The 24,498-nt window shown below is 38.5% G+C and overlaps 2 protein-coding genes across 2 annotated transcripts in view; both read left to right on the top strand.

Annotated features, from left to right (window-relative positions):
* Nucleotides 1–4,096, top strand: part of INTU (inturned planar cell polarity protein) — an 82,341-nt gene extending 78,245 nt beyond the window's left edge. The window contains exon 16 of the mRNA XM_066385017.1: nucleotides 2,001–4,096. Within this exon, the coding sequence (XP_066241114.1) occupies nucleotides 2,001–2,112 (112 nt within the window). The 3' untranslated portion in view covers nucleotides 2,113–4,096. The remainder of the gene's footprint in view (nucleotides 1–2,000) is intronic.
* Nucleotides 4,097–7,105: 3,009 nt separating this feature from the next.
* On the top strand, nucleotides 7,106–24,214 carry SLC25A31 (solute carrier family 25 member 31). The gene is made up of 6 exons (XM_066360906.1): nucleotides 7,106–7,371; nucleotides 15,132–15,259; nucleotides 16,340–16,457; nucleotides 20,210–20,364; nucleotides 21,712–21,837; nucleotides 24,014–24,214. Exons 1-6 carry the CDS (start codon nucleotides 7,128–7,130, stop codon nucleotides 24,212–24,214), a joined length of 972 nt encoding a protein of 323 aa, XP_066217003.1. The 5' UTR covers nucleotides 7,106–7,127.
* The last annotated feature ends 284 nt before the right edge of the window (nucleotides 24,215–24,498 follow it).

The raw sequence follows: 24,498 nt of genomic DNA on the forward strand, positions 1-24,498 counted from the left end.
ATAAATTCAATTAGCAATATACTAAAAAACAATGATTTCACAACTTTTTTGTGTCCTTCCTTCCTTCCCTCTATCCTTTTCTTCCGTCCTTTCCCTCTTCCCTTTTCTCTCCTCCCCCTCACCTCTCACCTCCAATCTGGCCCCGCCTGGCCCGCCCAGCACTCGGTTCCAGTCTCCTGCCCCTCCCCTCTCCACCTCCATCCCACATGCACAGCCACACGGACACCGCTGGAGTCTTTCTCCTGCCATTCCCTGGGTGTGGGATCTCTGCCTCTTAACTTTGGCATGTCTGGCTCCTTGATAATCAGACCAGTTTTAATAGTTATCTCCTCAAAGAGAGGATCCATGATCTCTTTCCTGCATTAAAAGAGCTACTCTATTATTCTCTCTTACAATATATAACCCCTTTCTTTACTAGTTATTTTCTTGTTTATGGTCTTTCTCCCTCAAACTAGAACTTCAGCTCTATGAGGTCAGGCATCCTGTCTGTCTCGGCCACCACTGGCAGCTAGCACACCACTGGTAAAGATACACCAGTTTAGTAAATGGAGCTGTGCTTGGAAGACTATGGTGGAGGGAGGCTGATATGGTGAACAGAAAGATGAAGTCACATTCATTGCCTCTAATGGCCTTACATCTAGCAGAAGAAATATGAATTATGATTAGATACCTATTTAGGAATATATATTATATGGATATAGATATATTAGATAGATAGACAATAAGTTAGTTGCTACAACCAAATACAAAGAAAGGCCTTCAGATTCCATTGGATCTGGTTTAGAAAATGAATTGATCTGGATAGAACACTTTAGGAAAAAGATGGGATGAATAAAGATCTAAACAAGGGAAGTCATAAAGCCTAGCAGTGAGTAGGCTGTTTTGCCAGGAAGATAAAGGAATGACATATACAAAGAGAAGGTGAAAAGGGTCAAAATGGAAAGCAGAGAGCCTTCAATCCCTGACTAAAGAGTTGAATTTTGAGGGAAATATTGAGCCACTGAGTTGTAAAGACTTGAGGGAAGAAGGAGCAGGAAGTTAGGTGACACTAACTGGACACCTACCATATAGTTCTAAATTGTATGACAAACACTTGACAAATGTCACCCAAAGCAGTAATTCCCATGTGCTGGTCCATGGCATTTAGAATCACCTGAGTCACTTGTTGAAATCAGAGACGCCTGTGGCCACCCCAGTGAGCTCCCTTGTATTCTGATGTGTACCTCACTAAGGTTTGGAGACCAGCCTCAGTTCAGTTCTGTGCAGCGTAATCACAGCTGTGCCACTGGACGCTTAAATTGGGACAGCAACTGGAATGGTGTGGATACGCCAAAGAATAGAGATGGGAACAATTAGGCATGCTGGCAGGTGTGCAGTGGAGCCTTAGCTGCATTCACAACTGGACTAGAAAGTATGAAGAGCGGGTGAGTTCTGATGACGCAGATCTATGTGGAACAGAGACTTAATTAAGGGAGTCAAGCAGGACTACCTGTGATTTAAATAGTCGGATTTATATACAGTAGTAGTGGTTTAATATGTTTTAACTCTTTAAGAAAACCAAATTTCATTATTAATCCCAATTCAATACTACTTGAAAGAAGAGCTATCATATATTTAATGTTTTAATAATAATTAACTTCTCTAAAAAGTAAGTGGTAATGTTTAATAAATATTGTACGTAAAATGATGGTATCATCATAGACTTTATTGTAATAATAATGACGAAATTTAATGTTTAAAAATTGAGGGATATGCTAATACATATTGGTGAAATAGGCTTTTTACACCCTGGGAAAAAAATAAAAATAATTGACCTAAGGCATACTATATATATTTATTTAAAAGTAAATCTATTTGTATTTCCCCCATTACAGATTGAACATTAGTGTTTCAATTTGCTACTGATACTTTCAGAAACAAACAAAACAAAAAAATGAAAGTGTGAACTTTGGTTTTTGTTTTTTGAATTTCTAAAATAAGTGTTTTCTTTTCCTCTACAGGAGACTCTTTCTTTATCCCAAAGTTCAGGAACTTTACGTTTGTTTTCATGACTCAGTCACAGAAATTGCCATTGAAATGGCTTTTAAGTTGTTCTTGGGGTTGACCCTGTGACTGTGCTCTGGCTGCACAGCAAGACTGCAGGGAGCATTGAGCAGCGCTGGGATTGCTGACCTCCAACACAGGAGAGGGGTGAGCGCCTGCTCACTGTGCAGGATTGCATATTCACGACTGTTACATTTTGGATTTGATGCCCTACATCTTATGTAGAATTGTGAGACTTTTGAAAAAATACTTGGTCCAAGTATGTAGAAGGAATGGTTAACTTATTTCCATGTTGGTATATACATTAATTTATTGACAAGTTTGAAATAATGTGAAGTGTTTTACATAAAATTAATATAGGAAATATTTATTTTGAAAAAATTCTCAATTCATTGTGTATTTATTTCAAGACTAATACTGAGTCTGATAAAAGAATCATTAATGCTGTGACCATGAGCAAGTCTTTGTACCTCTCTGAGCTCAGGGCATTAAAGTGTCATGGGTATTAGGCACTTTGTTTAAAAATATTTATTAAATGTCTTAAATTTCTTGATATTTTCCCCCAAAACACCATAATCTTTTTTGGGGGGGTATTTTTTCCGAAGTAAGAAGTGAGGGGAGGCAGACAGATACCCCATGCACCCGACCGGGATCCATCCGGCATGCCCACCAGGGGGCGATGTTCAGCCTCACCATGATCTATTTTTAATACTGAGAATTATTAATAAATGTAGCTACCTATCACCTCAGATTTTGAAACAGACTGAAAACTTGGGGTTTTATCATAGCAAACCTTTTTTTTTTTTTTTTTTTTTTGCTTCACTTAATGAAATTTTTGTCTGTTGAACTGCTTTCCTGGTGTCAGAATCATATCGACTACTGCTCAGTAACTGAAATAAAAAGACTAAGCAAACTACTGATATATATTTTTTCTTTTTGCATACTACAGATATGAATAAGGGGAAATCATTTGCTATATTATAGATGTACATATTGTGGAGATGTTGCATTTTTTTTAAATGAAACCAAACGTCATCTTGGTTTTCATCTCCTAATGTACCTTGAAGTAAACATTGCAAATAAACTCAGCAGCTCATTTTTCCAAATATGTTCATAGTCACATCTGAAAGTAGTTTAGGCTGTTACTCAATAGTGAATGTCTATCTGCCACTTTATTAAACAAAGGGAACACAGTGACAGTGCAGACACCACAGAGGTGTGTATTCGTTAGCAGGTACAGAAACACTCTTCAGTTGGATTTTGTTAGCATCCTGCACATGGTCCTTTCACCAAAGACTGTTTATGCAAAAGATTATGTGACTACCATTTTAAAAGTATCAAGTACTGTCTTATCACTGTCATATACCGAATGTGGCAAACATGGGTTTTCAGGTTTTTGTATGGATAATAATACAATAATTAATACAAGAATAAACTTTTGCATACTCACGACTGTAAACCTACTATTGCCTCACCTTATATTTTTAGTCCCCCCAAAATTCCATTTTAGACTCTACTCCCTTTTCTTCTTCCCTTTCTTTAGCTCTCATTGGTTTATTTTTGTGGGGTTAGAGAACTATAATTAGCAAGGGAGAGTTTCTTATTTGTGCCAAGGGACTGTTAACGATGATGCATACAGGCAAATAGAAAATCTGCAGTGTCTGCCTTTGTATATTTGTAATACAAATGGGAAAACCTATGAAACCAATTTAGGTTTGTCTGCTTTGAACATTCTTGAAAATATTGTGAATAATTGTTTGTTGTGTGTGAATTCCCTCTAAATAGTGCCTCACACATGTTATGTGCTGTAAAAGTGTTAGCTGCTGCTACTATTATCAAATAGCCGTTGGTTGAAAACCGAGGGGTCAGTTAAATCATTACGTGCTACTGTACAAAATGTTGGGAAGATGCTGAGGAAACCTATTCAGCATTAACACTTTCAAGAACAAGGATATATACTTTTGGATAATTTAAAAAATATTGTTAAATGTTACTAAAACTTTATACACTAAACTGCGTGAAAACAATTTGATTTTGTAGAGCTATATTTCTATATTCAGTATCACTGAAGCTATTTTTATACTGTATTGATAGTTTTTAATAAAGATGGTTTGGAGGTTTGTTTGTGATTGTGTTGCCTTTTTGTGCATTGGTCCAAAAACTGTGTATTGAATTTCTACTCTGTGCCAACCTGTTCTGGATGCTGGCGATACAATGATGAAAAAAAAGCTAAAAATCCTCATCTTCGTGGGAGTGAGGAACACAAAGGCCCTGAAACTCTGTCCTTTTAATATTAACAAATGAATCACCAGAACTGCTTTTGTTCCCTAAATTAGTATATAAAATGCAACGCAGCAAGTTAAAATGAGCATTTTTATTGCAATAGCTCAGCCTATTAAAAAGAGTTGATCTTAAGTTCTTTTTTTTTTTTTTTTTTTGTACTTTTCTGAAGCTGGAAACAGGGAGAGACAGACAGACTCCCGCATGCGCCCGACCGGGATCCACCCGGCACGCCCACCAGGGGGCGACGCTCTGCCCCTCCGGGGTGTCGCTCTGTCAGGACCAGAGCCACTCTTGCGCCTGGGGCAGAGGCCAAGGAGCCATCCCCAGTGCCTGGGCCATCTTTGCTCCAATGGAGCCTCCGCTGCGGGAGGGGAAGAGAGAGACAGAGAGGAAGGAGAGGGGGGAGGGGTGGAGAAGCAGATGGGCACTTCTCCTGTGTGCCCTGGCTGGGAATCGAACCCGGGACTTCTGCACGCCAGGCCGACGCTCTACCACTGAGCCAACCGGCCAGGGCTTAAGTTCTTAATAAGGTAAAAAAGCTACATTTCTAAGTATATACTTTCAGTTTTGCTGTCTTCTATCAGAGAACATAGATCATCAATAAGCTTGAGGATACCATACAGAAATATGTCATGAACATTCTCAACTGCAGTCAAATGCAGCAGTGAGGGGAAAGGGAGGCAAGAAGGAAGGAGGGAGAGTCCCTAAGGAGCTGATGGCCATTTGCCTTTCTGTCCTCAGATACTTATATTCCCTGACCAGAGATGTTTCCTCTTGGCGCCTTGGAGTGTGATTCAAGTAATCACCGCTTAAATTTCTCCCTGTGTGCTTGTTAATGTTTCAAATTCCCTTTAAGGAGATTGAAACCTTTCATTTTTCAGATTTTTGCAAGTAAAACAATTCATTTCTTGAATTTGCAATGGTTTTAATAAAGGATCCTGAAGTCAATGCAATGAGAAGACTTTAAATTTTTTAAGCCTTGGAATAATGACTAACGCAATTGCTTCAGAAAGATTAATCTGGTGGTGACATGTAAAACAGAGAGAAACTCTGGCTGAAAAACCAGTTAAGAGTCGAGTGAGCTGCTGTGGCAAGGAAGGTACAGTAGCATAAAACAACACACCATCAGGGCTTGCCAACTTGCTTGATGTGAGGTCATCAAAATATTAACAAAATTCCTACTCTGGAATCCCTTTGGGCTACATATTTGTTTTTTCACTAGTGACAAGTTATATAAAAAGTGTTATAACACACCTAAGATAATGAAAGAAAAAAATTAGAATCTAAGTTTAAAAATGTCCATCCCAGGTTTTCTGGGTTTGTTTCAAGACCACGCAGATCCTACAGAGTAAGAGATGATAAAATGGAGACTGCTTTTATGCAAAACCATCCAACAGGCTATCAAAAGGAATCCGGAGCCCTGGCCGGTCACTCAGTGGGTAGAGCACCGTCCGGAAGCGCAGAGGTAGCGGTTCAATCCCTGGTCAGGACACATACAGAAACAGATCGATGCTCTTGTCTCTCTTTCACTCTCTCCCTCCCACCCTCCCTTCCTCTGTTTCTAAAATCAATAAAATGAACATTAAAAGAAAAAGGAATGAGGAATATATTCTAGAGGGATTGCGGGGATACATGAATTTTTTTTTTTATAAAGGAGGTGGACGGAAATAGAGACAGATGAAGATGTACTGAGTACTCTAGCCCAAAGTCGTACCTCCTCTGATCAGTTCACAAAGCGTGGTAGGGGAGAGGTGCAGATGTCACCCAGACGTCTGGGCCTCCATCAGGTCAGCACTGCCCTAACAACACTAAGCCACCTGCCAGTCTCACCTCACTCTCCCATTCCTCCACGGGGGGTGGTCCTGCGGCCCCAGCAGGTGTGACCTCGCTAGAGGCTGAGAAGCACTGCTGCAAATCTCTGGGTCTTTCTCCACACAGTGCGGAGATTTCCAGAAATATAAAACAAGGCTATGCTCCTCACTACATTTTACTTTTGTTTTTGAAAACTTATTTTAAGTGTTGTGTTGTGAATTATTCTTTTAAATGAGTTAAAGAGTTTTAAATTTGGTTTCCCTTTCTGAAATGGTACAGATCATCTAGGTTACAGGAAAACAGAAGCTTCCTTGTGCTCTGAATTTTTGCGAGTGGAAGGGGGTGGGGGGGTCCGAAAATGAGAAAGGGTGTGTAGCCCCGTTCTAGAGCAGGTCGATCCCGTCCCCTCGGGGTGTGCGGTCTGGCCTGCGATGCGCCGCTCCAGATGGGGTCACCGAGTTCAATCACATAGAAGAGAAAGGGGGTGCAATCAGCCAAGGACAATGCGACTATACGGCCCCTGCACAAGGAAAGGAGCAGACATGAAAGCGGTTTCTCGCAGAAAAATGGAGAGGAGCCGTGGGAACTAACACCAAACTGTGAGGCCCAGGTGGCTGGGGGCTGTGCGCCCCTCGGTACACTAACTGTCATTACACATAAGCGGCTCTCCCCGCACCTTCCCGCTCTGCCCGCAGGCTGCAGACGCCCCACCTGCACCCGCTGCAGCGGGAAAAACTCGCTCCTGCGCTTCCCGTGGGGCGTCACGTGGGGGAGTCACGTGGCCTGCACCCGGTGGCGGGAGGCAGTTGGGAGCGTGCCTGCGCAGCTCCCAGCCCTGCCCACGTGGTGCGCTCATCTTCCGGCGTCCTCAGCGTAGCGTTCCCGCCAGGACGACTACAGGTGGTTTTGTGCCCCCCTATTCGTAATCTCTGCCGGGCTCATTTCTGACCTGCTGCTGTCGGGCTGGGACATACCGCCGTGGTCTTGCCATGCAGCGTGACGTGCCCAAGAAGAAGCCGGACAAGAAGGTGTCGAAGCAGCTGCTGGACGCGAAGTCCTTCGGGAAGGACTTGCTGGCGGGCGGCGTGGCGGCCGCTGTGTCCAAGACGGCGGTGGCGCCTATCGAGCGGGTGAAGCTGCTGCTGCAGGTGCAGGCTTCGTCCAAGCAGATCAGCCCCGAGGCGCAGTACAAAGGCATGGTGGACTGTCTAGTGCGGATTCCCCACGAGCAGGGTGGGTAGGGCGGCCTCCGCGCGGGCCCTCCCCGCGGGGACAGCCGGGAGCGGGCGGCTACGGGAGCCGGGCCCGTGCCAGTCAGTGGGTGTGGGTTTGTTTCTCCCCCTTGGAGAATTCGGTTCGGTCCAGTCCAAGAGGCTCTGCTTTCCCTAGGGAGGTCCCTGCCTTCTCTTGAACTTCTCCTTCCCAGTGGGGTTCACACCTTGGCGCCTCTGGGCCTGGCGCCCAAGGCAGTGGTTGGCTCCCAGGCTTCGGGAAGATGCTGTTAGGCACTTGGCTCTGCCTTAACAGATGCTTAACGTGCTTAAGTACTTGTTGAAATCTTATGTTTGAGAAGTATTCCAAATATGGGACCATTGCCCCCACCTCAGTACTCTGGGCTTTCTGCAGTGAAAAGAGGTTCTGTTCATTCTTGAGAACTCGTGAGGACCAGGACTGAGCCTGAAGAGGCTCTCACCTCTACATAAATTGGGGAAGGGAGCAAAATAACTTCGTAAAGACAAATAATATGTTAATGCAGTATATTGTAAAAATCCAAGATGAGCAAAACAAAATAAAATTTAATATAAAGGCAGGATCAGTATTGCTAATATTTTCTTTTGCATCAGACCTTGTATTTATTTAAAATTTTGATTTTTTTTATTTTGGAGAGCTTTTTTTCCCATTAATATTGAAAGATTTCAAAGAATAAACAATGAAAGTACTTTCTTAACCATTAAATGTCCTCCTTTTGCAGAATGGCTCCTAAGTTAGCTCAGTGGATACCAGGATAAATTTATCAGAAGTCTTTTATAATCCACTCATGTAGTTGGATTCAATTGAAAATTCTTTACGAACTTTAAAAAGGAAATAGGCCTGTTTGTTGTGTATTCTGAACAGGAAATGAAGTGGCTTCCACTTCTATGTAGTTTTTTCTTCCATTTCTAAGTCTAGAGCAGGTTAGTATCCCATGAAAAGACAGTGCCTCGCCTGACCAGGCAGTAGTGCAGTGGATAGAGCATTGGCCTGGGATGCTGAGGACCCAGTTTGAGTTTGCCAGCTTGAGCGTGGGATCCTAGACTTAACCCCATGGTCACTGGCTTGAGCCCACAGGTTGCTGGCTTGAGCAAGGTGTTACTCTCTCTGCTGTAGCCCCCCGGTCAAGGCACATATGAGAAAGCAATCAATGAGCAACTAAGGTGCCACAACAAAGAATTGTTGCATCTCTCTCCCTTCCTGGATGTCTGTCTTTCTCTCTGTCTCTGTCTCGCTTAAAAAAAAAAAAAGGCAAAAACATTCTCTTCCTATAGATCTGGTTGCAACTCTTCTTGATATGTTGGGTGCAATATTTAGTGTTTAAGGTAGACTCTTAAGGGATTATCTAAACTGAATTTAAAATGCCCATCTGAGAGCTGTGCCTGGATCTTTGTCGTGAATGGTTCACATCTCTACACCCAATTTATTTTATCAGAGCAAGCTTCCCATTTCTCCTAAGGTTTTTACAGGAAAAGTAGGAACTTCTCTCTCCTTGGTTTATATTCTAAAACCTTTTCAGAGATTACATATATATATATATCTGCTTTAAATGTTCAGTTGGGCAAAGTCTGGTTAGATTGTGCTAAGTGGTGCTAATTTGTTTTATATTTTAGATGCTCTTTATACTATTTCTACCTAAATATATTCAATATGGCTCTTATAAATTGAGATCATTCTGAATAGAATTCCAGTTCCTCTTTTCTTTACCTTCAAAGATGAAATGGTAATAGCAGAACTTTAAGATGTTTTCTATTCTTACATATGAGACCTTCTTATGAATACACTATGGCAGGGTTCCCCAAACTTTTTACACAGGGAGCCAGTTCACTGTCCCTCAGACCATTGGAGGGCCGGACTACAAAAAAAAACAACTATGAATAAATCCCTATGCACACTGCACATATCTTATTTTAAAGTAAAAACAAAAACAAAAAACAAAAAAAAAACAACAACAACAAAAAAAAACGGGAACAAATACAATATTTAAAATAAAGAACAAGTAAATTTAAATCAACAAACTGACCAGTATTTCAATAGGAACTAGGCTCCTCTCACTGACCACCAATGAAAGAGGTGCCCCTTCTGGAAGTGCGGCAGGGGCTGGATAGATGGCCTCAGGGGGCCGCATGTGGCCCGCGGGCCGTAGTTTGGGGACCCCTGCACTATGGTGTATATCAGAGGCTTAGAGATTAGGAATTCACAACAGGAATAATATTGCCACCTAGGGGCTTTCTTGGAAACTCATGGGGAATTTTTTGTTTAGCACAAAGCTAAAGGAGTGTAATCTTTCATTGTAATGATGTGAAAGGCAAAAGCCAGGGAGGCTAAACATCTTGTTGCTATACATGGCCAGTGCTACACAGCGAAGACTTATTTTGCAACTTGAAGGACTCAGACCTTTCACTGGACATTCATGTAGCAGTAAAACCTGGTTATGATTGTCTAAGCCTTGAACCTAACTGATTTACTTAGAAACACAAACTATCTGGTCGTAATTCTAGTGAACACTGATTCCAGTAATATAGGCACCATGTTAGTTGAGGGAAGATTATTAAGAATTTTTTATTCAGAATTTTACTTAAGAGTTCTTCATTGTGAAAGTTCATATCAGGAACTCTGCTTGTGGTACTGGATCACCACTTACACCATCTGTATTTGTAACTATTGCATTCATGATCATTGTACATATATAAATATATTTATTAAGACCTTTTTTTTTCTAAATGTCAATGTGTATCTTAAATAGAACAGATAAATTGTAAGTAGAAGCAAGTATCTATTATGTCTATAGTGTGATCATTGCTCAATTTTCTAATTAAAATACATATTTGATTATAAATTCCTTTATTTTCTTTTATATAATAGTGAAGACATTACATTGATTATTTTTGAATTGGTAAAGAGCTCATTGTCTTTGAATTCTGTTTCTAAATAGTGAAGTATTTACAATAAATATTTATTTAGAGAGGACTTGAGTCTGGTAGTGTTTAGAATCACCATGCTAGATTATTTTGGAATTTACTAGATAATCCCACTCTGAGGTTGCTATTTTTTGGAATTTACCTTCTGTCTCTTTTCTGAAAGTCAAGACATAACCGCATTCCAATTATTTATTGAATTTTAGAGAGAGGAGAGAAGAGAGAGAAAGGGGGAAGGGTGGAAGAGCAGGAACCCTGCTCTCATATGTGCCTTGACCAGGCAGGCCCATGGTTTTGAACTGGTGGACTCAGTGTTCCAGGTCAGCGCTTTATTCACTGTGCCACCACAGATCAGGCAAGTTTCTCTTGTTTTTTATGTTTGATCTAATTTTACTAACTTTTCCTTTCTTTAAGGCAACATGGAATGAGTCTGAAACAAGAATTCAGAAGGCACAGCTAGATATTCTCTCACTACTTTCTTACTTTATCTGTCTGCTTTCTTTCCAGTCCAAGGATAAATAACTTTATTCTTGCTTTAAACATCTCTTGGGTGTCTTTGATACTTTTTATAAGTTTTCATTGGATAATGAAAGCTTCTGGATTTATCCTGACTAATGCTATTCTTAAAGATTTACTCTGTTCTTTAGTTGGTTTTATGATCTTCTAGCTTTGTGTATGCTCTTTTATATAATACTGTGAATCTTTGTTACACAGTAATGCATGCTGATTTAGAAAATTAAAACAAAATTTAACAAGTAAAAACAAATCACTGATGAAGATCACTAGTTAACATTTTGATATTTACTCTATGATTTTTCATTGGGAAAAATATGCATATGCAAATGTATTTTTAATTATCACAATTGTTATGTTTAATATATTGTCACTTAGTCTTTTAAAGATCTGAACTATGCATTCTCATTTTTAAGACCCTACCAGAACTCTTCTCATATAGGAAATCCTGGACATGAGTTCATCAGCTATCTTTAATCTGAACTTTTCCAAACTTACTTTTTTGAAGGCAGTAACAGTAAACAGTAAAGTTTTTATATCTTGAAGATGATGTTCTGGGACATGCAAATAAAATATTAGGTATTCACTTTAAAGAAAATGGGAAAATAAACTTCATTGGTATTTATTATGTTAACACTGGCGTTTATGCTTGGACCAAATGTCAGTTACATATCACAGGACACGAAGACATTCTGAAAAAGGAGCAGGAGTTCATTACACAGTCTAGAGAGGATCCAGGCCCTCATCCTCAATATTACATAATAAACATTATAGTTTATGTTCACTGGATTAAATGGATTTATAGAGACAAGAAGAATTTGAATATTTTAAATTATCAACAAGACTATTTGAAATACAGATTTATGTACACTATTCTTAAGACTTAACCTGACCCTAAGGATGCCTTGTGATAATAGCAAATTGTGATGTGAAAACATCATAATTAGCAAGATATTTGAAAATATTGTTTTTTAAATGTTCAAATAAGTGTTCATTTATGTTCTAATATTTCCTAGCTAGCAGTTTGCCCTAAGCACCTTATCTAAATAGCCCTTTGTCATTCTCCGTCTCCATACACTATTTTTGTTCTTATGACTAACTGACATAATTATATAATTCTTGTGGCTACCTGACATAATTATTTGGTCATTGTCTCTCTCCTTAGCCTCACTCCTTCAAAAGGTACGTTCCATAAGACCAAGAACTTTGTTCCTAGAACTATCCCCAGCAGGTCTGCTATGCACTAGGTACCAAAAAGGAGTTTTTTTAAAAGAAGAATCTTTATCTCATACTTTAATTTCTATTTTGGGTATATCTTTAAAATGTACATAACAGGATAGTATAGTAACAAAGGTATATAACATTTTTAATATATACATGTTTGTGAACCATGCTAACTACATGTATTTTTACTGATAGGCATTGTGTCAGAATATACTGGGGCCCACTAGTCTAAATATGCACCTAAGTGTGCCTAGCATGCCCATTCTTGTCTGTGAGTTGACAGGAAGTGACCCAATAACTTTTTCCTATTTTCCCATAAGTTCTGTTTTAATTCTTAATTTTTTTCTTTTTAGAATTAAGTTCAGGGTGTGTTTTTTCATTGCCCTTAAATATTGAAGAGATTATTTTTTCTTACCAGTTAAGTAAAAAACTTAGCTTAGCTATTCTGCTATTACCAAAGATACCACAATTGCTGTTTTTCTTTACTAATTTTTGTGATTATATATTAGAAAACTCCTTTTACTCTGATATGACAGGAGAGGCAAAATACTCTTGCTTTTGTATTACTCTTGTTTTTCCCTTTTTTTATTCTGACCCAAAATGACTACTGTTTTTATGGAAAATAGATTTTTATAGAGAGGTAGTAGAAATTTAATAGCTGTAGCTCTGGGGTCAGATCTAGAATCAAGTCCCAGCCTTTCCCTTACCTGTGACTTTGAATTGTTTTACTTAACCCTTCTCAGGCTCAGTTTCCTCAGTTATATGCTGCATACCTAATGATATGGTAGTTGTGAGGGTCAAACAAGATAATGCCTCTACAATATGTCTATCGCATAGTTAGTGCTCACAAAATTTTAACTCTTTAATCATTATGTATGCATTCCTAAATTTGCAAATATGTATTTCTTATGTTCATTTGTAAGTGAGTGTATTTGGGATAAACTTGGGTAGCGGAGGAAATATTTTTCTTCTACCTTTCTAGGTTCTTTGGATATTCTAATCAAATTAACAGAAAACAGGAGAAAAACATTTACTTGCATATGGACAGGGTCCTAAAAGACCCAGAACCATAGGCAGTCAGTTGAGGCTCAGATGCCATTCTGAACTAAGGAGAAGGGGGTAAGGGTCTAGGTCTTCCAATGGGAAAAAGACAGTTTTTACAGGAAAATGGTAAAAGCAGATATTTGTAAACAAGTGTTTGTTGTACTGTGCTAAGACAAGGATACGGAGGGGACTTTGAACAAGCAGATGCTGCCAGCTCCCCCCAGCGTGTCACACTGGCCCGTATTCTACATTTATCTCTGGTGCTAGTTCTCTCCCTGGACCAGGCCCTCTAAATTGTTTCTGGTAGTTAACAGGAAAGTTAAAAAAAATCAGCCCTAAATAATCCTTACTCCAGGGACACATTTTGGGGTTGGTAAATTTTGCTCCTCTACACTGGCATTACCCAGAGAGCAGACTTTTATAATCCTAAGGAACTCATTTCTTTATATTTAAAATAAAGAGAATAAAGTGACTACCTTATGGGTAATTATGAGGACTAAACGAACAAAACCCGCCAGAAACCCAAACCTACAGTAGAAATTTGAAACTAGATGGAAGTTGATTCAAAATCCTGGTTTGGCTCTTAAATAGTGTTTAAATTTTTAAAGTTTTCGTTTGTGCATGTATAAAATAGGTACTATAGGAGAACCTATATCGTTAGCATAATGTGATGATCAAGTGAAATACAGATAAAGCCTGTACCAGCACCTGGCACATGTCAGATGCTTAGGAAGTGGTAGCTATCACCATTACGTAGTAAAGGTATTGGTAAAGACGGAGTCAGCTATGAGCACCGAGAAGATTATTTCTTGACTATTTACTGTGCTTCTTAATTGTCTTTGTGCAACTTTATATTCAGCTCAGCATGTATTCACCAAGATTCTGGGGCTTTTTCCCCACTAAATATACTTATGGAACAAATAAATATATTTTCTTCTGTATACTTATTTAACTTTCAGTTTCTGAGTAGCAGACCAGTTGAAATTCTTTTCATTTGAATCTGATTCTAGATATTCTCCAAGCTAGGACTAGAGGTACCCTATTCAGAGTAGCGAGATCAAACCATTTGACAATTTGTAATCAAGTAAAGATAATTTGGGCTAGTAAAGAGCAAACTGTTGTATTCTAGGGCAGCTCTAAATTATAAGAGTCACACATTAGGATTGGTCAATCCATTGAGATTTGAAATGGGAAGACCATTGACCTTTAAAGTTTCCTCTAGTCTCTCAATCAGGCCTCTGGAAATTGCCTTGAATTGTAAATTAATGTCTTTTCTGTCTAGGTTCCAGACCATAAAGACAAAGGTGCTTTATGTATTTGCTTATTTATTTATTTAGAGAAAGAGAGAGAGGGACAGACGAGAGAGATGAGAAGCATCAACTCATAGTTGTAGCACCTTAGTTGTTTATTAATTGCTTTCATATGTGCCTTGCTGGGGGGCTCCAGCCAAGCCAGTGACATTGGGCTCAAACCAGCGATCTTGGGCTTTAAAAGCCAGCAACCTTTGGGCTCAAGCCAGTGACCAGGGGGTCATGTGTATGATCCTGTGCTCAAACCAGTGACCCCGTGCTCAAGCCACCCACCTCAGGGTTTCACACTTGAGTCCTCAGCATCCCTGGTGAATACTCTATCCACTGCGCCACCACCTGGGCAGGCAAGGATGTTTTAGACTCCTCATAAGTCTGATGCAATCCCATTTTGTCCAGCAGCCTTACTACTATAGGAATTGCACGTCAGGATTTGGGAATAATGCTAAGGATTACTAATGTCTCTGAAACACTCCTGAGATGTTTTTCTGCTGGTGAAGAGCCTTATATTTAACTGATAATGGTTTCCGTAGGTTCTTAGGTATTCAAGGTTTTTTATTGGAAATGAACAAAATTGGAACAAGGTGCTGCCTTTTTTCTTTAGTGAACACACACACAAACTTATTTTTTCTCATGAGAAAGGGATTTAGTTTTAAATAAATAGCTAAGTTTGTTAAAACTGGAAATTATTTAATAATACAATGAAAGTTTATATTTAGTATGTTTTCTTTTGCAGGTTTCTTCAGTTATTGGCGTGGCAATTTTGCAAATGTTATTCGGTATTTTCCAACACAAGCTCTAAATTTTGCTTTTAAGGACAAATACAAACAACTTTTCATGTCTGGAGTTAATAAAGAAAAACAGGCAAGTGTATTTTAATGTCTAAATTTTTTAGGGAATAGTTGGATTTGTCTTACATGTGATATTGTGAGGGTGTGCTCAAGAGGTGGAAAAATAATAGTTAAAACACTAACGATGTATAATATGTTATAGAAATTTATATGGAAAGTAAAATTATATAACTTTTACAAGTTTCTCTAAACCTTTTAACGCAGTTTTAATAATTAAGGGATCTTGCCTGACCGGGCAGTGGCGCAGTGCGTAGAGATGTGGAGGACCCAGGTTCAAGACCCCAAGGTTGGCAGCTTGAGTGCGGGCTCATCTAGTTTGAGAAAAGCTCACCAGCTTGGACCCAAGGTCACTGGGTCAAGCAAGGGGTTACTCTGTCTGCTGTAGCCCCACGGTCAAGGCACATATGAGAAAGCAATCAATGAACAACGTGTCACAATGGAAAACTAATGATTGATGCTTCTCAGCTTCTCATCTCTCTCCATTCCTGCCTGTCTGTCCCTATCTGTCCGTCTCTCTGACTCTCTGTCTCTGTAAAAAAAAAAAAATAATAATAATAATTAAGGGATCTTTTGCTTCAAGGCAGTATTTCTCTGAATAAATATTAATTTTAGTATAGTTTATAATCACTGTTTTACTTTGCTAGGAAAATTCAGCATTCTATTTTCTTTTATTAAGCTAAATAAATAAATAAAGTAGTCAAGAGATATGTATTTCTACCTCTGGGTTAATTCTCTAAAAAGATAAATAATTCTTTTATGACTAAGGACCTTTTTAGCTGAGATTAAAGTGTATGGTGTATACAATCTAAAGAGATGATTCTCTCATGCGGCCACTTGCACTAATCTGGGCTACTTTTGCTGAAGACCATTAGATTGCTTTGGCATTTCAGTGTGTCCACATCTGAAGTGTACCTCGCAGACTGCCTGACGAGAAACGCAGGCTACGTGGACATGAAGAGACTGTGTTCCGGACAGTATGTGTTTACTGCAGAAAAGCAGTCTGTAAATTTGGCCTTTGAATCTTTAGAAAAATCAGAATTTCACAGTCAGATCCTAGAATTTAATAACCACTTTTTAATTTACAATGTTTCAGTTCTGGAGGTGGTTCTTGGCAAACCTGGCTTCTGGAGGAGCAGCGGGGGCAACCTCCTTATGTGTGGTGTACCCGTTAGATTTTGCCCGAACCCGATTAGGTGTTGATATTGGAAAAGGTATGGGACTTTGGAAATACTAACTCTTCCTGCTCTGTGTTTTGAACAATGTATTTTTTCTCTTTTTAAACAGTTGTTATTTATTTTTAAATGGAATTTATTGGGGTGACATTGGTTGATAAAATTATACAGGGTGGTATAAAAGGTTTTCAGTTCATATGGAAAATAATATGATAATTAATAAATAATAATTCAAGAAGAAACTTTCATATACTCACAGCTGTTAACCTACTTTTTACCCCAACCTGTATAGCAGGGGTCCCCAAACTTTTTACACAGGGGGCCAGTTCACTGTCCCTCAGACCGTTGGAGGGCCAGACTATAAAAAAAATACTATGAACAAATCCCTATGCACACTGCACATATCTTATTTTAAAGTAAAAAACGAAAACGGGAACAAATACAATATTTAAAATAAAGAACAAGTAAATTTAAATGAACAAACTGACCAGTATTTCCGTGGGAACTATGCTCCTCTCACTGACCACCAGTGAAAGAGGTGCCCCTTCCGGAAGTGCAAGTGCGGAGGGGGCTGGATAAATGGCCTCAGGGGGCCGCATGTGGCCCGCGGGCCGTAGTTTGGGGACCCCTGCTGTATAGGGTTCAGGGGCATAATTCTGTACTACATCATCTGTACATTGTACTGTGTGTTCACCACCCCAGTTCAAGTCTCCTTCCATCACCATTTATCTCTCTTTACCCTCTGCTATCGCCCCCAACTCCCTTTCCCTCTGGTAGTACCCATGCTGTTGTCTGTGAGGGGTTTCTTTGTTTTGTTTTGCTTAATCGCTTCACCTTTTCATCCACCCCTCTATGGCAGCTGTCAGTCAGCTTTTTCTCTGTCTCTGTGGAACAATGTGTTATTTACGTAGTTATGCTGTAACAGCAGTGTTAGTTACATTAAAATCTTTATCCCCAACCAAATGGTACAGTCATAGGGCCTAAAGATTACTACTTCCTTCTGTTTCCTTAAAAGAGGGGAGGGGTAGGCCAACACTGTAGTGACAAAAAAGCAAATTAAAGATTGCTTATAACTCACTTCCATTTTTTTCCTAGAGCGCCACCTACTTGGTGACTCGTACACTTACTCCTGCCCTGACTGTGACTCCTCTCTAGGTTACTCGTATACGTCTCATGCTAGAGATTCCCTTCCCTGTCCTTACTTTATATACCACGTCTTCCTCTCTTTTTGTTACACACTTGTTTTGTTAGATTATGTTCTCTGGTAGCTTTCTGAGAAGAGCAGAATGGGAGATAAATTAAGATCTTGCTTGTCTAAAAATGTCAGCTTTAGCCTGACCTGTGGTGGCGCAGTGGATAAAGCGTCGACCTGGAAATGCTGAGGTTGCTGGTTCGAAACCCTGGGCTTGCCTGGTCAAGGCACATATGGAAGTTGATGCTTCCTGCTCCTCCCCCTTCTCTCTCTCTGTCTCTGTCTCCTCTCTCTCTCTCTCTCTCTCTCTCTCTCCTTTCTAAAATGAATAAATAAAATAAAATAAAAATTAAAAAAAAAATAAAAAATAAAAAAATAAAAATGTCAGCTTTATCCTCTTAATTCTTTGTGATGTAAAAAATTCTGGGTTTTAATTTCTTTCACAAGTTTAAAAGTATTACTCTGGATCCTAATCTCTAGAAGTGCTCTTAAGAAGTTGATCTCTTACCGCTGATCCTTTTGTATGTGCCTCTCTTTCTTTTTAATCACCTTATATCCCTGACATATGATCTGACATTTCACAGGAATGTTTGTATGAATCTTTCTTCAGTGATTGTGGAGGTAACTCAATTGGCCCCGTTCAATCTGGAGCCCTGTGTTCGATTCTGAGGATGGCAGAGGAGCAGGTTCCCTGGCGGCTTAGGGCGAAGTTGTGCATTTTGAGCATCCAGATGCTACTTTGCTTTCACCACAAGAATAGAATTTCGTTCCTCCCAATTTCTAAGTTTTTCTGAGGTTGGAGTTTGGTGGCTTGCTTCTCAAAAGTATCTCCTTCTGCAGGAAAATAAGTTTCAGCTTTCTCTGTTCTACTTGGGTAGGTTCTACTCCTTGTCCTCCTTGCCATCTGCTAAAGTGGATTTGATTCTCTGTCATGTACTCTTCTTTGCTTATATAGCTTTAAACCTGTTTCACTTCTTTATTGTCATTTCAATGGAATGTCTTAAGGGAGAGAAATTCACTTAATAAACATTTCTTCATTGCATTCCATGAATCAGGCCCTGCCTCAGATACAAGATGTGTGCATATCTCACACAAACACACACGCCTCATTTAAAACATGGAGCTCAGGGCTCGTGTACTCAGTAGTCTAGTGGAAGACACAAGTAATAAAATAATGAATGACTGGCCCTGGCCGGTTGCCTCAGTGGTAGAGCGTCGGCCTGGCGTTCAGAAGTCCTGGTTCGATTCCCGGCCAGGGCACACAGGAGAAGCGCCCATCTGCTTCTCCACCCCTCCCCCTCTCCTTCCTCTCTGTCTCTCTCTTCCCCTCCCGCAGCCGAGGCTCCATTGGAGCAAAGATGGCCCGGGCGCTGGGGATGGCTCCTTGGCCTCTGCCTCAGGCACTAGAGTGGCTCTGGTCGCAACATAGCGACGCCCAGGAGGGGCAGGGCGTCGCACCCTGGTGGGCAGAGCTTCGCCCCTGGTGGGCGTGCCGGGTGGATCCCGGTAGGGCGCATGCGGGAGTCTGTCTGACTGTCTCTCCCCGTTTCCAGCTTCAGAAAAATAAAAAATAAATAAATAAATAAATAATGAGTGACTAAAATATACTGTCACTAATAAATACCATGGGAAAAATAGGAGAAAGGAGTGACATCAATTTTAGATAAATGATCAGAGAAAATACCTCAGAAAGGGTAACATTATGAGCAAACATGAAAACAGGAGTTCCATCTTAGTTTAACCAGCAGTCCACTTTTTCTTGTTATTGCTAAGAAAGTGAAAATAACTCAAAATAACTTGCTTTAAGTTTAGTAGTTTTGTTTTCTTTCAAAATTGAGAGAATTTAGTTTATATTATTTATATTTAGTTTGTATTATGTATATTAAATGAAGGAACAATAAAAACAAAACCAACAAACACTCGAAAAATAGGACACCCCATCTAAAATGTTAATGATTCTTAAGTTACTGGTTTTTAGTGTTGTCTTTTGCTTTATTATCTGTTTTTTTGTTCTTCAACTGAAACAAGTCATGGAGTTATTAATTTCTAATGAAAACTATAAATTTCTGCATTCCCAGTACAGTAACTATATTTCTAGTAACTTCTGGTAATTTTATTGTAATGTTTTAAGCCAGTCATATTGCTTGAATTAATTGCTTTTATTAGAGATTAATATATATTTAAAACTTTGCCTGACATGTAGTGGCACAGTAGATAAGGTGTCAGCCTGGAATGCTAAGGTTGCTGTTTCGAAACCCTGGGCTGGCCTGGTCAAGGCACATACGACAAGCAACCAATGAACAACTAAAGTGAAACAACTATGAATCGATACTTCTCGCTCCACTGCCCCTCTCTCCTCTCGCTGTATAATCAATAGTTAAAATCTTTAAGATATATATATTTAAATATTTTTAAAGTACTACTTAAAACCTTATTTATTTTTTAATGAATGGGAGGACTTTGATGTGTGCTTTTTGTTATTATTATTAAAAATATTTCTAAGTGGCAAATCCAAATACTTTAAATATATAAACTGTTTAAATAAAGTATTTATCTGATATGTAATTCTGCTAACAAATTTTAAATGGCTTTATTTTAGGTCCTGAAGAGCGACAGTTCAAGGGGTTAGGTGACTGTATTATGAAAATAGCAAAGTCAGATGGAATTGTTGGTTTATACCAAGGCTTTGGTGTTTCAGTACAGGGCATCGTTGTGTACCGAGCCTCTTATTTTGGAGTTTATGACACAGTTAAGGTAATTTGGGGCTTTAACTAGTATATATTAAACAACTTTTTTATTGTTGTAATTAGTAACATGTTCAGCATATATGTTTACTTTTTAATTATATCAATCAGAATAAATGATGGAATAAGAGACATTATAGAATCCTGCTTAACCACAACTGTGCCAGACCTAATTAAGTTATAATTCTTTTATAACTAGATATGACTAGATATAAAGCAGGAACCCAAACATTAAACATTCTGATTAGGCTCACATCATAATCAAGTCTTTGACATACAGAAAGTCTTCTGACAGAATTATCTGATTTTACATTCATTATCATTTTTTTACATGCAAGTAGTAAATTTACTCTCATCATTTTTAGAAAGTAAGACAGGCATAATTAGTTAAATGTAATCAGTGCTATAGTAGATCAGGTGTCTATTGCGTACTCTTAGATACTTTATTGTATCCTCCAGGTTATTGTAGGAATTTGCCTCTTCATTTCAGATTGTAATAGCATTTTTATAAGGTAGAAAGGAAGAAGATTGTAATAATGGCTACCATTTTGTGAGCTATTACTTAGTTCTGAGACCTTTGTTAAGTTCTTTATATCCTCGTGGTGTTCTAGGATAGCTTTTAAAACCCCCGTTTTAAAGATAGATAACCCCAGAGTGGTAAAAGTCTTATGCTCTTAATCACTATATCATAATGCTTCCAAAATAAAGCAATGAAATCAATATCTGTATTGTTTACTAAATAAGATTAAAAGTTTATGGACATTTTATAAGTGCTTTATATATTATCTGTATGCTCCATCAAATGTTTTCAAATGTCATTGTGGTCTGGACATACAACTTTTAGCTGGTAGAGTGTTTTTTCTTATGTATGTTAATTTAATAACAGAAAATTTATGTGAGGTCTCCCTCATTTCTCTTTTACCACCTGTAGTAATTGTGAAATTTAGGAATGTTTTTCACTAAGTTAGAGCTTTCAAGTTTATCAACTGTCATCAGTTACATATAATAGCAGGAATTCGTTCACCTTTTTCAACTCTGTGAAGAGCCATGGAAGAAAACTCGCTCACTGGCTGCCATCTTTCCTAGTCTTCAGTGGCATTAATGACAAATCAATTAAATAGAAAATATACTTTTATTTTTCAAATCAAATATATTTTTTAAGTATAGCCATGTATGACATTCTATTTCTTCCTGACCTCGTACTAATATTTTAATTTTTCCACATTAAGTCTGTTTTAAATTGCACTTTAAGTATAATTGAGCCCTCTTTCATATATTTCTAAGAATTATTCTGTGACTTAAGTATTTAATTATTTGAGGAATTTAGATGGTTACTTTATACATTTTTATTTTCCAGGACTTATTACCCAAACCAAAAGAAACCCCCTTTCTTGTCTCCTTTTTCATTGCTCAAGTCGTGACTACATGCTCTGGAATACTCTCTTACCCCTTTGACACAGTTAGAAGACGTATGATGATGCAGGTATTTTTATATTATTATTTAAAAGTTTGAGTTTCCAATCTCTCTGATACTCAGGTATCATTTATTCAAATTTTAGAGGAAAATTTAGCTGAAAGGCATATGTCATTTCTTTTAGTTATTAAAATAAATGCTTACTTTGTGATCTTGTAGTCTTTCCTATCCCGAAACAGCCGTCATCCAGAAGTTTTTTTTCTTCTTCTGGTCCCAGAACAGAAATGTTTTCCCCTCCTGTGGTGTATATTGTTGGAAGGGTGGAGGGGGTGGCAGGGATTGGATGAGTATGTCTATCTTAACTCTTTATTATATAACTCTAATATTCACAACTGAATATTAGATCAGATAGAATAAGCCCAGTCACAAGCCACTGACATATGTAATTTTATTTGTTGTATATATCTTAATAAAAGTAAATACTTTTAACTTTATAGATGAAAACTTGTTTATATTGATCTATGTTCTAAATAAAAATCCCCAAACCAGAATTTTGATACATTCAGTCTGCATTGCTGTTACTTGTTACATTCATTCCTTCAGCAAACATTTGACTGCCCAGTCTATGCTAAACTATGGTGACACAAATAAAAGAAGGCAGCCCTGCCCCCAGATTCCTAGTGTAGTCTTGAAGGCGCACAGTCACAGGTTTAAACAGAAATGTGCCCAGGTTCCAGCATTGTGATAGAGGTGGCTGCCCCAGTGCTTAAAGTGATCCCATGTGGCCTCTTCAGAGCTGAATCTCAGTAGTGGGCTTTTTCTCCAGTCAGAGAACATTCTAAGCAGAGTGGAAAAAACATAGAACACTGGGCTACACTTGAGAAGTAGTTCAGTATACCCAGGTGAATGGTTTCAGGAGGGCAAGTGAAAAGAATGAGGCCAGAAAGTCAGCACTCTATTGCTTAATGTGCCAGATACTTCAACTCATTTAGTTCTCAAAACGATGCTCTGAGGTGTAGTTACTATCATTATCCTCATTTTGTGTCTACAAAATGGTCCTGGAAGAACCCACGAGACCACCTACAAGGGTAAAACATGTTTAACCTATTACATCACTCTTGGACCATCTTTAAAGTTATTCAATTTACTGTATATCTTTTTATTCTTGATCTATATCTAGCTGTAGTTTTAGTACATTAAAAACATTTTTAAATGGAACATTAAACTTGCATACAGACTTTATATTAGTAAATGGTACTGTGTGAATGGTAACTTTTCTGATTTTAATAACTGTACTTTGAGTATGTGAGAAAATATTTTTAGAGCCAGACCAGGCAATGGTGCAGTGGATAGAGCGTCAACCTGGGTGCTGAGGACCGAGGTCAAACCCCAAGGTCTCTGGCTTCAGTGTGGACTCATCTGGTTTGAGTGCAGGTTCACCAGCTTGAGCGTGGGGTTGCCGGCTTGAGCGTGGAATCAAACATGATGCCATGGTCGCTGACTTGAGCCCAAAGGTCACTGGCTTGAAGCCCAAGGTCACTGGCTCAGCTGGAGCCCCCTGGTCAAGGCACATATGAGAAAGCAATCAAAGAACAACTAAGGTGCCGCAGCTGTGAGTTGATGCTTCTCATCTCTCTCCCTTCCTGTCTGTTTCTCTCTCTAAAAAAAGAAAATATTCTTGAAAAATGTATACTCAGATGTTTAAAGATGAGTGTCATGATACCTGCAACTCACTGTCAAAATAATTGTTTTTTAGTGTATTTAGTGTATTGCAAAGGCTACCATAATAAAGTACAACATACTGGGTAGTTTAAACAATAGAAATTTATTTTCTTATAGTTCTGGAGGATCTTACAAATTTAGTTAAGGAGTTTTGCGGTTATTATTACATTTTAAATATATTCTAAGATGTGTTTTTTCTTAATATCCAAACATGATATTTTTCTGGTTTTCTTTTTTACTATTGATTTGCACTTCATTGCAATCTGGTGAGAGGATGTCATGGTATGTGATGCCATCCTTTGATATTTGTTAACCCTAATATCGGGTCAGTTGTTAAGTGTGTCTGCAAAGTATGAGTATTCTGTTCTGCAACCACTAGAGATACAATTTCAATATATGTCCTCAACCCAACCCAGCATACTTACTCAACACAATGTTAATTTTATTGGTATTTAGTGCTGAATAAAATCTACCTTAACATAAAACCTATTAAAATAACGGCAAAATATTTGTCTTTCTATAGAGTGGTGAAGCTGAACGGCAGTATAAAGGAACTTTAGACTGCTTTGTGAAGATATACCAACATGAGGGAACCAATGCATTTTTTCGTGGTGCCTTCTCCAATATTCTTCGTGGTACGGGGGGTGCCTTAGTGTTGGTATTATATGATAAAATTAAAGAATTCCTTAATATTGATATTGGAGGTAGTTCATCAGGAGATTAAATGAGAAATGCATTCATTTAATTTGTTAAACATACAAATTACATAGCCTGCCATTTGTATACATTTTGATAGTTTGTTATCACTGTCTGTGTTTTGTAAAGTGGTAATTCTACAATAAAGCATAAGCTTTTTCAAGGATTTAAAGACTACAAATCAGATAAATGTGGGTGTCCTTCCCACTTAGACTAAAACTCACTGTAATGAAACATTTTACTTAAACTTAGAATGTTATTTCTACTAGTTTAAAATCCTTTTGTGATTAAAAATTAAAATGTATAATGTTA

Source organism: Saccopteryx leptura, chromosome 1 (genome assembly GCF_036850995.1).
Source record: "Saccopteryx leptura isolate mSacLep1 chromosome 1, mSacLep1_pri_phased_curated, whole genome shotgun sequence".
NCBI classification, from domain to species: Eukaryota; Metazoa; Chordata; class Mammalia; order Chiroptera; family Emballonuridae; genus Saccopteryx; species Saccopteryx leptura.